The following is a 17,610-nucleotide window of genomic DNA, read 5'->3' on the forward strand; positions in this document are numbered from 1 at the left end:
TCAGTGCTGACGTCACACTAGTCTCTACAAGGTAAACAGTTTCAGTCTGAGCATTCCTCATCTTCTAAATAAGCAGTTCCCGGAACAGATGGACTGATCAACAGAAGGCACAAGTGGGTAAGAGCTGCTGGAACTGTCGATTTGTGGACCAGCAACCACAGGCCTATGAACTTATGAATCCAAGAGGAATTAGAAACCAGAAGATTATTCACATCTTTTTAATAATTAATATCTTGGAAGCCAAATACAGTCCATCTTGATCTCCCTTCCTACCAGCTTCATTCTTTTCAACCTGTACACTTCAGTACATGATAAATAAAAATGTGGTAATTTCTATTTGGTCAACACAACTCTATATTCTGAAAACATACGATATCCATCAATCAAGAAGGAAATTTAAGTTTACTAAGGAAAAGCTAAATAACAAGGTTACTGTTTGCACCAGCCTTCACTTCACATATACTCACAGAGACAGTGAGGTTCCCCCAGGGAATGTTGTGTGCTGTTACATTCCTTTCCTCCCACACCTTCAGAGTTTCATTGCCAGGGTTAGAAGGCTCAACACATACACATCTGAGAAACCAGAATTGGATAGTTTTAACCATTCTGCATTTCATGTTTACATTTTATTAAATCAGTCACACAATAGAGTAGCTTTCAACTTCTTAACTTTTTTCCATGTTGCAAAGCATGGAGACTAAAAAGTGAAAATATAAGAAACAATGGAATGGAATAAAGTTTGGCTTATATAAATATAACAAAGCTAATAGAAATACCAATAAAATGTTTACTTAATGAAACTGGTTAGATATATCCCTTGGGGCAGTACTATTTTCTTTAAAAATTTGAGAAGACACCACGTATAACACGGTCAGCCTCCACTAAATCTTACCACTTACCCTCCACAGGAGCTGCTGCTGCCTTCCCATCTACACACACACAACATGCACTGGGAACCAGTATAACTTATACTCCTACTAATTCTAGCCCTACCTGCTCATGCTCATCCTTTACTCATCTTAAGATCCATCCTTAAAGTAATAGGTAAAACATAGTTTTTCAGGACAGGACTAGGAGAGTCAAAGCAATCAGAGAGTTCAGTTCATATCCAGAACTATCTCACCTGCCTGAAAAAGCTAGAAACACATACATAAGCAAAGAAATCTCTAAATATGGATTTAAAAAATGAAAAGAAACAAACAAGAATATTCTCAATTGGATTATGAGCTGTTTGAGAAAAGGCAGGTGGCTGGACTTTGGATTCAACTGAAGCTCTATCATTTACTAGCTGTTTGACCCAAGTCAAGTTTTAACCTCCACAAGCCTCAGTTTCTTCATACACAAAAGGGGCTACAATATGAATGACGAACACTGATATGAATATTACGCAACATTCCTAACACAGTGCCTGCTCACAGAATGTTAGCTGAACAAATGATGTTCACATGTAGGAAACAGTACTCTAACTGGCTGGCACTAGCTATAAAAACCATGCTTCTTAAAGATCAAAGTAGCAGGAAAAGAGAGAAGACAACAAATAACATTTAAAAAATTAACTAGTTTAAGAGCAAAGAAAATGACACAAAATAGACTTGGCATCAAAGTGTCACTAATATTTTCAAATAGGTCAATGTCTTATAGGAAGTTTCACATCCCTCCCTCCTCTGTGCATCAAAGTCGAGAGTGTGTGAGGACAGCAAGAGGAGGAGGGGTGTGAAGTGAGGGACTGGGGCTGAGGGGGGCAGGAGGAAGGAAGGCTTTTGGTAACCACGTTCCTCCATGTAAGTTAATCAAATGCAGGCTCACACTCATACCAACTGTGCTCAAGACGGCAAATACAGGCATCTACCTCAGTATGTCTAAGCTTAATAACCTTTTTCACATTTAAACAAGTTTGCCAACCCTTTGTAACTACTATAATTACTTCTCAAATCCTATTTTATTCTAGAGTCCTAAAATATTTTCATTTCATGCTTTTCTTATCACAAAGAAAATAATCCACTAAACAACATACAACACTGCACTGAAATTACACTTTAAAATAACTTCCAATAAAAATTATCAAGTTTCAAAAACGTTAATGAAAATGCAAAACATGAAGAATATATAAATATATGGTGGTTAGTTGCCAAACAACTGAATTTAAATTGGCCAATCCAATTTACACATAAAACCAAAAATACACACACTTGGACAAATTGTTTCGGTGAATAAAAATGACTGAATTTGTTCAACCGCATTTACATCCACTGCGTGCTTTGGTAAGATCTCATCTGTAACAAACAAGTCAACCTCCGTATTGCTAGTTGGGTAGTTATAGCTAGATATACAGTGAGCATCACATTGCAAAAAATCCATTTTCTTTTGCTCAGACACCTCTGCAAAAATACATTTACTATTAGGGGAAACAGAAACACTTACGAGTAGCTGGTCAGTTCATCTAAATTGTTGTGCATATTAAATGCATATATTTCTCCTAAATGAAAGAGCTTCTCCAAAGCCTCATAGATGAATATGATGCAAATGAGAGCTGCGAAAGCCTCCTCAGTGAACCGGGTGATGTAACACACAAGGCTGCTTGCATCTGTCGCAACCAAAACAATGCACAAGAAAGAAGTCCACAGACCTATACTGGTTCTCAAAGACAGATAGGAAAGGTGATAATCTCTGTTTAGAAAGAAAAATGTGGACATGATCAACATATACATGCCAAACAGTATTGGTACTTAAAATTTTCATAACAAACAATAAGAACAGTATAAAAACTTAAGATTTCTAAAAGAGAACACATTACAGAATAACAAAATAATGACTAAAGAAAGCTCTATGTGTTTTTCTGCTTCAACTGAAGACTAGCTTCTTATTAGTAGACTTAATGATTATATTTTACTTATACGAAAGATTTACAGTGAAAATCTACTAGGCAATAAATATTTTAAAAACAAAGACCTCACTTTAGAAATCAGTTATGAGGAGTAAATGACAGATAAGCAGCCTGTAGAACAAGTGGATGTATGTCACTCTCTCTGAAGACCCAGATGCTCCAGTGTCAACATGGCAGCCACGCCCCAGCCCCACCACCACCAGCTCCTCTACCACCAGTATCACCACAGTGACTTCATTTTCCAATTCAATTTCAAATAAGAAATTACTACCAGTGAGTCTAAAACACTTGAGGCCACTACATTCTCTATTTATGTGTGTACTGTGCCAGATCAAAATCAGAATCAGCTTGTCCAGTGGCAAAAGAATCCAAACAAGAGGAATTAGTGAATCAAACATTTAACAGCATCAAGTTGTTTCAGACTAAAATATTCAACTGCATTTATCTCACAAAAGGAATAGTACTGCCATGTCAAATTCCGAGGCTACCAGCTCCAGTAACCTGCACTGACCCCACGCTGTGAGCTGCAGCTCCCTCTGTGACACAAGCCTGCTGGGTAAAGTCAGCGTGAGCCTTCGAGATCCACTGCTTTCTAAACTTCCTTTATAAGACCAACATACCGTATAATAAATAATTCAGATTAACTACGTTCTTACTAGGTTGAAATTTGCTAACACAAAGGACTTTTATTGTTCCTCAAGTGATTTGCTTATCAGCACTCGAATCCATTGATTTTATATTCAAGGTGACTGGGGATGAGAGTAGGAGCCAGAGTAGGGTTGACCACACAGTAACCCCAAAATATTGAAAATATGTATACTCATCAGATCCTCTTTTTCAGCTATTAATTATACAATGTACTTTTAACTAAAGTTAGTAACAATAATATATAATTATAACCATACATAAACAAATGTGACAAGTAGGTAACTATTACATACCTGCAGAATTTAAATAAAATTTTTTCAAACACTAAAACTGGACCTGTGCTCCCCAATATTGTTAGAGGTTGCCCAGCAAACAACGAATAGGCAATCCCAGTTAATGATGCTCCAAAAAGAGACTCTATTGCACTCTGTTTAAGGAAAAAAGAAACGAATAAAGGTAATACATCATAAATATATCTCTATCCTACTATAATATATATATATAAGACACCTGGAAAATAAAAATATTAATCAAGTGGTTAAAAAAATAAAGCAAATGCAACTTTAAATCTCAAATTTAAAATTTAAATATGGAAAATTACAAATATATTTTAAATACATGGGAAAATTTAAATTTGTTTTAGCATATTAAAGGTGAACTTTTACAATCAACCCTAATTTAAAACTCAATACTACGGGAGGTAAGGAGGAAGGGGTAAATAGAAGATGGACACAGAGGCTCCAATCCTATCTATACATGTTTTACTTCTTAAGCCATTGGTGAATACAAAGATGTATACATTATTTTGAATATTTTTGCATGTCTGAAATAGTTCATTTAAGAAAATAAAAAACATACTAAATGCTCGATGTGGTGTGCTACAAAAAAAAGACTCCTCCAAGTAGATGAATAAGAAATTAGCATGCTCAAATTTGAAACTATCATTCTCAAACTTGCTTATAAAGTGCAATTTCCCATACATTTTAAAGAAATTAATCTAATATGATGGGCTTAACCAACATATATAAAACATGAAATGCTTAACATAAATAATAGATGAAAAATCTCCTTAAAAAAACTCCTGGAAACCATAAATGAGGAAATATTATTATTAAAGTTTGGTAAAAACGATAAAATGAAAGACTCATAGAAATCGTAAATCAAAGCTAGTAGGCCAATTTTGTTCCACTACCAACATTACATCCTAACTGATTAGGTTATCAGTTGCTAAGGCATATAGGCTATGACACTCGACAGAGGGGAAGGGTCAGAAAGAAAACGGTTTACCATTCACAAACATCAAGGTCAACTGGGATATACAATTAAGAAAGGAAAAGCCCATCATCAGTAAAGCAAAGACAAGACACTTGTGAGAAACAAGCCTCCTGGAACCGAGAGGCAGCACAGCAGTAGGCAGAGAGCAGGGTTTCAGAACCAGATCTGAAATAGAAGACTGCTTCCTACCAGGTGCTAAACCATGGCCATATCTCAGACTTGTCCAGCCCAACTTTTCTCATTTTTAAATGTGGGTGATGATAGCCAGGAGAACTTAAAGAAGCAGCATTTCTGAAAACACTAGCAAGCACACTGTCTGGCATATGGAATGCACTCAATAAATGGTAGCAATTATCATCATCAGTAATAACAGCATGTTCCAAAATCAAAATCACAACATAAGAATAGTATGTAGTAAAAGTAACATTCAATTATTAATATAAAAATAGGATCAAACCCACATACAAACTAGACTTTTGGCAAAATGAATGTGTTCATATTAACAATATATTTATGAATTGTATGAGACAAATTTGTTTTCTTGCCCACAGACAAACAAGAGATTGTCCTGGAAGACACTACTAAGCTATTAGAAAATCCTTAGTTCAATTATAATATGTATATTTAGGAATGAATTTAGAGTTCAAATCAAAGGAAAAAATGCCTAAGCAACATCTAGAAATAGAAAGCAAAAAATTGAGCAGAGAAACAAGGAGATGGCAAATAAAGAAATGCTAATGGGGTGGGGAAGGCAGTTGGGCACAAAATTAGTTTCCCTCCTCAATGTTGTGTTGAAAAAGCAGAAACTTCCAGGTGAAGACCTTCCTTTCACCATTCCCCAAACCCCTCATTGCCACGTTTACTAGGTTTCTTTACCCAGACCTACTTTTTCCCATTTTAAACTGTTTCTATGTTCATTCCCAAACTAAAGCCTGTCTTTCCCTAAAGAAATCACAGTCCTCCCTATACTGCCCTAACTAACCCACATTCAAAAGCTTCCATTTTACCCACTAGAAGCCCTCCCCTACTCTCCCCCATACGCCTCGCCACTGTACAGCACTGAACAATCCCTGCTGATCTTCCTCCTTCTCTACACCTCTATTTTGGTTTTTACAAAATTACATCATCCTGACTCCTCTTTCAGAGCTCTGATTGTGCCTGTGTCTAATTTGCTGGGCCATTTTTCTCTTCATTCTCATCCTTCCTCCATTTCATACATGGGGATAACTTCCCACACTTTTTTCCTCTCCTTGTCTCCCTTTACATTGTTAACCTCATCTATTTTCAGTTTCCCAATCTTCATATTTCTTTCTTATCACTCTATAAATTCTGGAACTGCACCTCCTAATGTCTCCATTTCTACCTGAAGTTCCAATAAAGCATCTGAAAATAAACGCATCATCTCCATATCATTTCCCTCCATAATATTTCTGATTTCTCTATTCTAACAACTCCTACAGCTCTTCCTTTATCTCACTCATGTGTGGCACAGAACACCACGACATAGTAACTACATATATACTATCCTATCTTTTTCTCCTAGGTTAGGATCCTGAGGATAGATGACACATGCCCATGTCTTACCCTTGTCTATGTTCCTCTAGTGCCTAAAGCTCTATCACATGCACAGGGTATTAAATAGCAGGATGAGACGGGCAGGCAGTGAGTGACAGTCCAAGAGGAAAGAAACAGTATTTCCATGATGGTAACAGACAAGACACACTTCCTCAGGGACCAGCAGAGTTACATGTACAACTTGTGACAGCACATAAAGCAACTTACTAAAAATATCTATCTTTGCTATAATAATGTAAAAGAATAATATAAAAGAATCTAAATAATCAAAAATAAATTGAGTTGAAAGGAAATTTCAGTTGTCAGGTTTATCTCATGTTCAGCTTATGAAATACTTTAATTGAACAATTATTACTACTTAGAATTGGTTGGTTTTTAACCTTTTATCTGTACAAAATAAATTTTCTCCAAACAGTAAATATCATTAAACAAAATATACTTAGGGATCACAAACTGTCTCATTTAAATGCCATTAAAATGTATATAAACAGCAACAAAAAAGTCTTTCCAAATTTCACAAAGCACTAGATGCTGTTCCAATATCAGGCCCCCACAGCCCCATTACAGTATCACCAAGAACAAAAAACATAAAAACTTTCATTCTAGTCATATCAAAATATAGATGCAGTTTTCAGTTATACTTTCCAATTAACACTTTGGCAACGTTCACACAAATTTAATAACAGCAAAATTAAAGTAAACACCACTTCAAAAATCCATCATTTGTCCAGAATTATGCTCCCTTCTTCCAAATAGTCTAGCCCGGGGGACCTGCCAGGGTGGATTAGTTAATGTTAATCACATGGTTCTAACTAATCCTATGATGCCTTAAAGGATACAAAGTGACCCCACAGATAAATTCTCCCACCCATGACCCACCCAGAATCAGTTCAATTGATCTGTCTCCTCCCACCCACTCCCCCCACAAAGACAATACAAGCCTTTTACTCAATTTATAAAACCATTCATCCAGCGAGCCATGACAAACTTTTTTCTTTCTTTCTTTCTTTTTTTTTTTTTTACCTCAACTGTGCATCTTCTCCTGTTCAAATGGCTTCCCCATGTTTTCCATTGCAATTACCTTTGGGGGAAGTCTGCTTTGGGACAGGTTAATCATGCTGTGGGTAGACTCTTCAAATAAAAGTATGAATAGTGAGACAAATGCACACAGACACTTGCCTCTGAAGAGCTAAGAGCCTGGCCACTACCAATCTTTGTACTCACTATTCTGCCTTCTGTAGCTTCTCCAAGCAGCCCTCCAAAAGTGATTACAGGAGACATACAGGCACAGTATAGGAAAAGAATCGAGGCCAGGCACTGCAGACTTAATGCATCCTTGAAGTCACTCAAGAAAAAAGGTGCTTTCCTTTTGATGTCAAGTATCAAACCACCAAAAAGCCTAAATAGGTGAGATGAAACTCGTCAAACTGTACACTAGAGGATTCTGGCTAGTTCAAACTAAAACTATGGGCTACATAAAACTGCTGGTGCCTAGCGTTTTGTCAACAAAAATCAATATCCTATTTAAATAATGGTATAAATTATAGAAGACAAACTCATTTAATCTAATCCACTGATAGTGGAAAGGTAGACCTCACTAAGTTAAAAGAGGCACAAACATCTGTATCATATGGACTATATACTGAAAAGACTACAGGCAAATGACTATACGAGTAAATGCAATAAATATCAAACACAAATGTGCAAGGAAATACATAATAAAAATAAATAAAACCTAACAACCCATTCATGAAAATGTGCATAAGCAATGCTATTAATCATTATTTATATTATAAATCTTAAAGGCAAGTGTCAGAAATACCAGGAATGTAATTATAATATAATCATAAGTCCCCAAATACCCTTTTATATGAATGTAGTATGCTCAGGCCCACTCAGTAGTGAATTAAATAATTTTAGTTTTAAAATTTTAGTACTTCAAACACATAAATACTTCTGGTCTAGAAAAAAAACCTAAAAACTATTTCAGTGTATGTAATTTACTGTATATGTAGTCAAACCAGTGTGCATATTAATAAAACTAAGAGGTTTTAGTTAGTAAATTTAAAATCTATATTTGCACATCAAATCATTTCAATGACTTATCATTTCAGTGTGTTTTAAAATCAGACTTTTGGATACATCTAATTTGAAAGCATTCCACTACAATATAAGCTCTGTGAGGGGCAGGGACCTTTTCTTATTCACTGTCATTATCTTCAATGTCTACAACACTGCCTGGGAAATAGTAGGTACTCAATAATTACCAGTGACAAATCAGTAATTTAAAAAGATTTTGTGACTCATAAAATAGCATTCAAATCCCTACTGCAGAAAAATACACCAAACAAATTAATCTTATGCTTTCAAATGCCTTAGATGTTTCAAGCTTTACCATTCTAGCTTTTTCCAAAGTTAATACTGAAATAAAGCCTAAACATAAATTGACACCTGGAAGAAGTTATCCTATAAATAATATGACAGCAAGGGGACTAAGAAAACTGTAAAAAAGGTGCCAACTTGCAACAAAAAAGGTGCCAATGATAATCTAGAAAATGAAAGTATATCATCAAATCAATCATTTATATGAGACTCTCGGGTAACATGAGATCACTGGGGGTCTGGCTTGGTACTTCTCAGTGACTAACCCTACCTCAGTTTGAAGTCTGAAGAAGTAATAATAATAATAACAACTTAAATGAGCACCTTTCGCATGGGGACAGAGTCTTACTCTATTATACTCAGAGACGACTATATTAGTCAATGAATTAAGATATCCTGTATAAGCTATCCTGGTTTTTTAAACAAATATTTAAGCTTCAAGATCTTTAGTTCTATAGGGACCACCAATGGATAAAACAGTATCAACATCCACATGCTTTTTTCTACACAATGGTAATACAATATCATTTTCTACCTCTATAAAATATTTTAAGACAATGTTTGCACCCGGTAATATTTCTATTCTTTATTCCAAAAATTAATTTCTGCAACCATTTTTCTAACTAGGTTTCCAGAGACTATTACTATGGTTTAATTATGCTTGTCTGTCGAATTTTACATTACCTCATGATGTACTGCTCATGGAAGAGTTTTACATCTATGCACACACACGACACATTGGTTACAATTCCTCTCTGTTCCCATAATTCTCTAACTTCATATAAGAATGGCAACAGGACACCACACTTTCCTCAAGAACCTTCTGTACAGGCAGTTAAATTAACCTACTATAGAACTACAATACTCTTAATATATGCTGCATAATATTTTCATTTTAAATTAAATCCTGTTATACAGAACCCAATATAGTCTAGTAAACTACTTTAAAATGCATATTAATTATCCTTAACATTATATACCTATAAAATAATACACATTTTTTAAAATATGGAAAAAATACTGTACAAAATTACTTTCCAAATATTTGCAAAGAAAACGAATGCTTATGCCTTTTCCATCAAATCAATCTCTAGCCCCTAAAAGACACCCACACTGTATCAGTATCTGTACCCACCGTCCAGTCCTCTGTAGCTCAGGCCCAGCATGGTGTGGGGCCTCCTTAGGGGTCTCACCCGAGCTGGGGGCAGATCCATTGGGAAATACAGGAATCTTTCTCTTTTCCTGCATTTCACAAAAAACACATTTTCAGAATTGTTTTAAGGAAGCTGAGAAGGCATCTTCAATTAGAGGGAACATGAGATCTCATACTGATTATATATCTAACCAGTACTCCTAGAAAAAATGCTTCCTAATGTAAACTTCCACTTTAAGGAAACTGCACTTTGAAATAGAATCTAAAATTTGCCTCTATTAATATTTCAGATTTACATTTTTTTTTCTGCTTTATATTCTAATATCAGATATACTATAAAACACCCACACACACCATTTCAAATTACTACTCAGCAACAGAAGCAAAAATATCCAATAAAGCATCTCTCCAACTAGAATTTTTTAAATCTTACTCATGTTAACTATAGAAAAAATATACTTTACATGAAGAGTAAATGCCATTTTTTCTTTTTAAAATACTTCCCTTAAGACATAAGTAGCACAAGAGTTATTAAACAAATTTTCATAAAAATCAATTTCCCATTAAGTTTTATTACAAATTCAAGAGTACTATTCTCATGATAAAAGATCTCCTCCTCCTCACCAAAGTGAGCTTTTAATTTGTTACCTCCAAAGGTCAGAGGTTGCTGGACTAAAAAAAGTGTGTGTGTGTGTGTCTGTGTGTGTGGTGGGAGTGGGGGGCGGGGCGGGGTTTGGGTTGGGGTGGGTGGGAGACTGCTAGAGGGAGAGAGAGGAGACCAAAGAGAAAGGGAGAGGGAGGAGGAGAAAGAAAAAGACGGGGTTGGGGGTGGTGTTCATCCCAGGAGGTGCCCCGTATCAAAGACTCTGGCTCAACTACAGACTTAAACTCCCTGGTTCACATATTCAGTATTTATAGAGCAGCACAACTTATCTATAATCATAAGATTACCATTTGAAAATGTCAAAATTAAAACTAACTTACATCATAGCTCAAAGGGGAAAGAGAAAACAAAAGTACAGAATTCCTAGAAAACAAATCTAAAGAAAAATACTATATATCACAATCTATGGGATACAGCAAAAGCTTCATTCAAGAAAATGAAGCACTTATATTAAGAAAATTGGAAGAATAAAAATAAGTGTATTAAGCATTTAATTCAGGAAATGTGAAAAAAATCTTTTAAGGAAGGTGAAAGGAATAAAATAAAGCAGCTAAAAGCAGAAGTTGAGTTACAAAACACAATATACTTTTTTAAAAAGGAGAACTGAAATAAATTTTAAAAGCTGCTCTACTGGAAAAATATGATAAACCATTAGCTAATATACAACCAAAGATACGACAAGGAGGCAACTTCATAAATTTTACATATATATAAGAAATATATATATATGTACAAAGAGAGAGACAGACTGCACAACACAACCCTCTGCAAATAAATGAAAAATTTGATGATATGGGTAATATACCAAAAAACATAATTTCCCAAAATTGACACCAGAAAATAGGTAATTTTCTATGGTATACAGTTTACCTAAACTGACTCTAGAAAAAAGAGAAAGCTTACACAAACCAATTTCCACAGAAGAAATAAGCAAGTTGTTGAAGTCTACGACACAAGAGTCAAGCTCAGAAAATTTTAATAAAGAAATCTTTCAAACTTTCAGAACCAAATTATTCCAAACCACTTAAGGTTTAAAGAACACAGAAAAAGGAAAACTTACAAATTTGTTTTTATGAAACAAGTATAATGATGATACCAAAACGTGAAGACCGCACAAAAATCTATATACCAATCTACTTACAAACAGAGGATGGCAAACAACTTAAATAAAACATTAGACAAAGACTACAGACACTTTAAAGCCCAAGTTGGCTTATTCCAATACTGCAAGAGTATTTTCAAATTAAAGAACCTATTAATGTGATTTACCATGATAACTGATAAATAAAATTTATATGATCATCTCCAGAGATGCTAAAAAGCCCTTTGACAAAATTCAACATTCACTTTTATTAAAAATTTCAATAAAACAGAAATTAGGGTAATTTCTTAACATGATAAAATGTGTACTTTGGCACCAAACACAGTAACTTAATGAGAGAAACACTAGGGATATTGACTACAATTAGGAAAAAATTAAGAAATGCCCTTTAAAGTCAACTACTACTTAAAACTATTAGAGATTTTAATCAATACAATTAACAGAAAACTTGTTAGAGGTATAAGAATTAGAAAATAAGGGATAAAATTATCTCTTATTGCAGATTACATGACTAAAAAACTACTACATACAATAAAAGCATTAAGAAAGGTAGCAGGATACAAAAGAAATATACAATAATCAATAGCCTTCATAAATAAATATATATGTGTGTATATATATATATATATATATATATATATATATATATATATAGCAACAAGCAGATGATATAATGGAACAAAGACCTCATTTATAATAGAAACAAAGATAAAATACTTATGAATACACTCACCAAGAGCGTGTAAGGCACAGATAAGGAGAACTTTACAATATTCTTTAAGGACACAAAAACTGACTTGAAATAGGAAAACAACTGGGGGAAGATGTACCATGTTCTTGAATAGATTCAATATTATAAAGATGTCAACTTTCCCTCAGTTCATTTAGAAATTTAATTTCCATCACAATTTTTTAAAAATCACATTTTATTTCTGTAAGTAAAAAGCTGATTTTAAAGCTTATGTGAAAAATAAATATGCAAAGATGGCCAAGAAAATTCAGAAAAACAAGAGTAAGAGAGAGGTTGAGAATGAATGCAGACCTACCAGATATTAAAATATAACAAAAAGCCTCAGAAATTAAAGTGTGAAATTGGTCCATGAATAGACAGACCACTGGAAAAGAAATTCCAGAAACAGACCTGAATGCATATGGAAATTTAATAAATGATAAAGACAACATCACCAATCAAGTGGAAAAATGCTTAACTTTTTAATAAATAGGGACAACCAGGCCGCAATTTAGAAAAAAGACAAATTGCATGCATTCTCTACATAAGACGTCATGATAAATTCAAAAGGATCAACGAATGATTTAAATGTTAAAAAAAAGTGATGGAGGGTGATGAGCAAAAAATACTCAGGAATATTCAACTTCACTAATTACAGAAATGCAAATTAAAACCACATTAAAATACCAGATATAGTAAGATAATGATACCTATCAGACTGACAAATATTCAAAAGTTTGACAACACACTGTGCTAGTGAGGCTGTAGGGGAACAGGCATTCTCATTCATCACCAAAATGAGTCCACAACAGTTCAACCCGATAAGAGGAGATTCCGGTAATATCTGCTAAAATTATAAACAAATTCCCATGTGAGCCAGCAATCTTATTCCCATGAATCCATCCTACAGACAGACACATCTGCACAAGACTAAAATGGCAATATGAACACTATGATATGGTTTGTAATAGCAAAAGACTGAAAACAACCTGCACCAGAAACAGGACAAACTATGGTGCACCCATACTGGAATAAAACACAGCTGTGAGGAAAGGAAGAAGGAGTATTTCTATGATTTCTTATGATCAGATCCCCAGGAAATATTGTTACATGAGAAAAGCAAGGTGCAGAACACTAACAGTAGGATGTTAACTTCTGGTAAGAAAAAGGAGAGAACAAGACTATATGTTCATATTTCCTTGTACTAAATAAAAACTGGAAGGATAACAAAAAACGAATAACAAATGGTGACCCACAGGAGGTGGGGACAGGGGTGGGCAAACGGGACACGGTGGGGAACAACTTCTCTGAGTGTAGTTCTTCATATAGTTTTGAGTTTTGAAAATGTATAAACTATTTGAAAAATGTTTAATAAAAAAAAAAAGTAACTCCAAGAAGTACTGTGTGGATTCTCACCTGAGAAGGAACGCTCTTCGGCGGCTCTATGCGTATGGAAGGGTCCCACTCTCCTGGAGGTAGGACAGTCACTTGATCTAAAAATTCATCAATTCCAGATAGGAGGTCATTTCTGTCTTTTGCTTTATAAGCTACATCATGAAAAATCTAAAGAAAAATACACATATTGAGTAAAAGGATTGTAAAGCTGAAAGAAAATTCTACGCATAGTAATCCACTTTAGATATCATAACTAAGTCTACATAATTACCTTAACTCTTGTTCCCACTCTCGCTAATAACTTTAAAAAATAACCCACTATTAGTTCTACCAGATGAATTAACAGTAACAAACAACAAAAGAAACCAGTGATGTGTTAATACACAACAATTTTTAAAAAGAGAATATTTTACTTGGGAAATAATAAATACAGAATAAAATAATACTGCAGGTGCGTCATTCCACTTTTATGACATTTTAATGTCATTTATCCTAAAGGAATAACCATGGGTATGCTAACAATCTTACTTAAATAACTAATTTGATCATTTATATTTACTGGGTGCCTACTATTTGGCAGGCACAATTCTGAGCACTGTGGACACAGATATGGCAAAGTCCCCACACTCAAGAACTCAGGGGGAAAGACAGTGAAACAGGTAATTACATATATACACAACTGCAGGTAATAATAAATGTGCCTATAAAAATAAAGCAGGGTAAAGGAAGGGAAGCTGATGGGGAAGAATTGGGTGGCCAAGGAAGGTCTCTTAGAGGAGGAAACACTACAGGAGGAATCTGAAATGAGGGACAAAGCATGCACAGGGTGAGGTGGAGGTGGTAGAGTGAGCACTCAGGCAAAGGGAAGAGCAGCAATGTCCAGGGGCAGCAGTGAGCATAGCACATCTGAGGAACAAAAAGGAAGCTGATGTGGACAGAGCAAGTGGTAGAGAAAAGGTGACTAGTCAGTCATAGCATGTAAATTTCCAAAAAAAAAAAAAAAAAAGCGTACAGAGGCTAGATTAGGCAGACTCTATTAAGACAACAGTAAAGAGTCTAAATTTAAACAAATATACAATAGGATGTCATTGATACATCTGGATCAAGGAAATGATTTATTCGAATCTGCATATTACTGATAGTACAGAGGAAAATACTATAAGAGAAAGGCCCATATGATCCACTTTTGTCACCAAAGAAAAGAAGGTAAGAGAGTCTAAGCTGGAGGGAGAAGTGATGGTGCAGATGGAAAGGAGATGGTAGATTAAATGCAAAATACATAGAAAAGGTAAAATCAATAAAATCTGGTTACTGACTGAGACAGAACAGAGAAAGGAGGTCAGTTCAGACATGTGGGGTTTCAGATGCCTTAGGGACACAAAGCAGAGATGTCTAACAAGTGCCCAACTATAAAGCTCTCTCCCAAAGAGATAAAAGTCCTGATCAATACAGGCCAGGTCAAAGATGAAGTCCACAAAAGCAAGAAATTATAGAGAAAAAAGGGGAAAACACAAAGTCCTGAGGAAAACCCAAAGAACCAATATCCTGAAATGCAGGATGAAGAAAATTTCAAAACGTCAAGAAGATGGTCAATAATTTCAACTTGGGGGGGAGAGAGGAAGCCAAACAGTATCCACTGATCCCAGACAGAAAGGTCCTAAAGACCTTGCAAAAGGCAAATAGTGAATATGAGATAAAATAGTAAAGACAAGCAAGGACAATTTTTTAAGCTTCACTATGAAAGGAGAACTATAATTTAATATGCATTATATGCTTTTTAATCAGTGTCCATGTCAAAGGGCATTTTAATTACCTCATCCGTCATGAGGGTGGCTATTGATCTTCCAATTTCGTGGTACTGCGGCGCCTTGCCTGCAGGACCCAATAACAGAAACAAAAACCTAAGGAAACATGAAAACACAGATTTCAACATAAACAACTTACACATATAAATTTAGGAATCATAAAGAAATCATTCAAATGTAAACACAGGAACAACACTCAGACCTCTTTTCCATCCTCACACACCAATGGCTGAAAAGAGGATGGAACTCTATTCAGATGAAAACAGATCACAAAACTAAGAAAGGCATTCATAAATAAGTTTCTACCAAGTTATTACTTTTCATCTTCCTTAGAGTAAAAAAGTACTTAAGGAATTGGTGTTTTACATTAAAAGTTCCCATCTTCTATATCCTTCTGAATTTTGAGTAAACAATTTTTTCTTGTCTGTACTGATGAAAAAAAGTAAATTAGTAAATAAAGTGAATACTAATCCCATTTAAGTATTTACTTTGGCTTAATAAAGTAGCTAAGAGTATGCACAAGAAATCCATGATCCCTCAAACTACAGTCTGGATAAAGACACTAATGTGGTAAATAAGGGACTAATCCCTTTGGAAGGAAAAGCATTTTTATTACGACTCCAAATTTAACATCAAACCTCTTATTATTTGATTTTAATTTATTTATAGTGACTAAATAAAAATTATTTAACTTCCTACTTAGTTATATCATTGTTAACACTACAGTAAAATATTAATATTCACAATAATCCAAACTGGAAGTATTCATCTTCCTGCTTTATAAGAATTTAAATGTGGATCTATGAAATTATTCTTCTCATTTATCTTTATACCGTTAATGCAATTCAGTAAAGCTTAAGAACTGGCACATGTATTTCAATCAAGCTGCAATTAATTCTTCTTATTTACTATTATATGAATAAGAAAAAACTATTTTTAATTATTCGCATTTGTAATTAAGTTTATACAATCAGTAGCTAACAAATTGATAACCCTTTATAACACAACTTGCTACTTCTTAAGGATATGACCCCCATTTCAATTTTTACTTATAATGTATACTGAACAGAAGATTTGATCAGGTCAGAAAAAAGCATTTTGCCTAATTCAGAGGCATTATTACATTTAATCAACGCTGTGAGGTACTGCTACCCTCATTTTACAAATAAAGCTTAGAGAACTGAAGTCTGGCTTGACCATCCCACAAAAAGTGGCAGAGCAAGGATTCAATTCCATTCTCTATGACTTCAGTGCCTGCACAGAACATACTATGTCTAAAATGATGAACTGTTTTTTAAACCAAAGCTCCCAAGATACCGAACTTCTTGTAAAAATATAAATCCAATGTATTTTTTTTAATTTATAATTTGAGTTTTTAAATTTATCAATTTTTTTTAACAGATCTTTATTGGAGTATAATTGCTTCACAATACCGTGTAAGTTTCTATTGCACAACAAAGCGAATCAGCCACATGCATACACATGTCCCCATATCCCCTCCCTCTTAAGCCTCCCTCCCATCCTTCCTAGGTCATCCCAAAGCACCGAGCCGATCTCCCTGTGCTATGCTGCATAAAGCAACATGTTCCTTCAGTGAATAAAATTTTTTAGATTTTGGACATTCTGGGAGAATGTTAACTGGAATTAACCCTCTCTTTACCTTGTAGGAACAGGGACCTCGGTCAGCCCTGAGAGAAGAACAGCAGGAGCCAGTCTCACAAACGCAATTATAGGTCTCTCCAAAAAATCCACTTCTCCCACCAGAACATTGGATGCCTCAGCTCCCGAAGGAATTTTTCTCATGAAATTCATATCAACCTAGTGACAAATAAATAATAATTAAAAATAAAGTGTGCATGGTATTAATAAGACCAGAGGGAAATAGGAAAGAAAAGATGCTTTTAAGACTACTATTTGCTAATCAAAACTGGTGATCTAAAGGATGTAAAAATGCCAAAATTCTCACAAATACAAAGAATGAAGTAGACAAATACAAA

The 17,610-nt window shown here is 34.7% G+C and overlaps 1 protein-coding gene across 13 annotated transcripts in view; it reads right to left on the reverse strand.

Moving 5' to 3' along the window:
- The window catches only part of SLC4A7 (solute carrier family 4 member 7), a 111,880-nt gene that overhangs the window by 25,172 nt on the left and 69,098 nt on the right, over positions 1 to 17,610 (reverse strand). For 12 of the 13 annotated variants that reach the window (XM_059939043.1, XM_059939039.1, XM_059939041.1 and 9 more), the window contains 8 exons: positions 17,274 to 17,431; positions 15,622 to 15,709; positions 13,830 to 13,976; positions 9,900 to 10,006; positions 7,607 to 7,781; positions 3,826 to 3,959; positions 2,422 to 2,667; positions 468 to 573 (listed from right to left, as the gene is read on the reverse strand). In XM_059939043.1, coding sequence (XP_059795026.1) covers positions 468 to 573; positions 2,422 to 2,667; positions 3,826 to 3,959; positions 7,607 to 7,781; positions 9,900 to 10,006; positions 13,830 to 13,976; positions 15,622 to 15,709; positions 17,274 to 17,431 — 1,161 coding nt within the window. The remainder of the gene's footprint in view (positions 1 to 467; positions 574 to 2,421; positions 2,668 to 3,825; positions 3,960 to 7,606; positions 7,782 to 9,899; positions 10,007 to 13,829; positions 13,977 to 15,621; positions 15,710 to 17,273; positions 17,432 to 17,610) is intronic. The other variant, XM_059939038.1, reaches the window with a different exon arrangement.

The sequence above is a fragment of the Balaenoptera ricei genome, chromosome 11 (assembly GCF_028023285.1).
Source record: "Balaenoptera ricei isolate mBalRic1 chromosome 11, mBalRic1.hap2, whole genome shotgun sequence".
NCBI classification, from domain to species: Eukaryota; Metazoa; Chordata; class Mammalia; order Artiodactyla; family Balaenopteridae; genus Balaenoptera; species Balaenoptera ricei.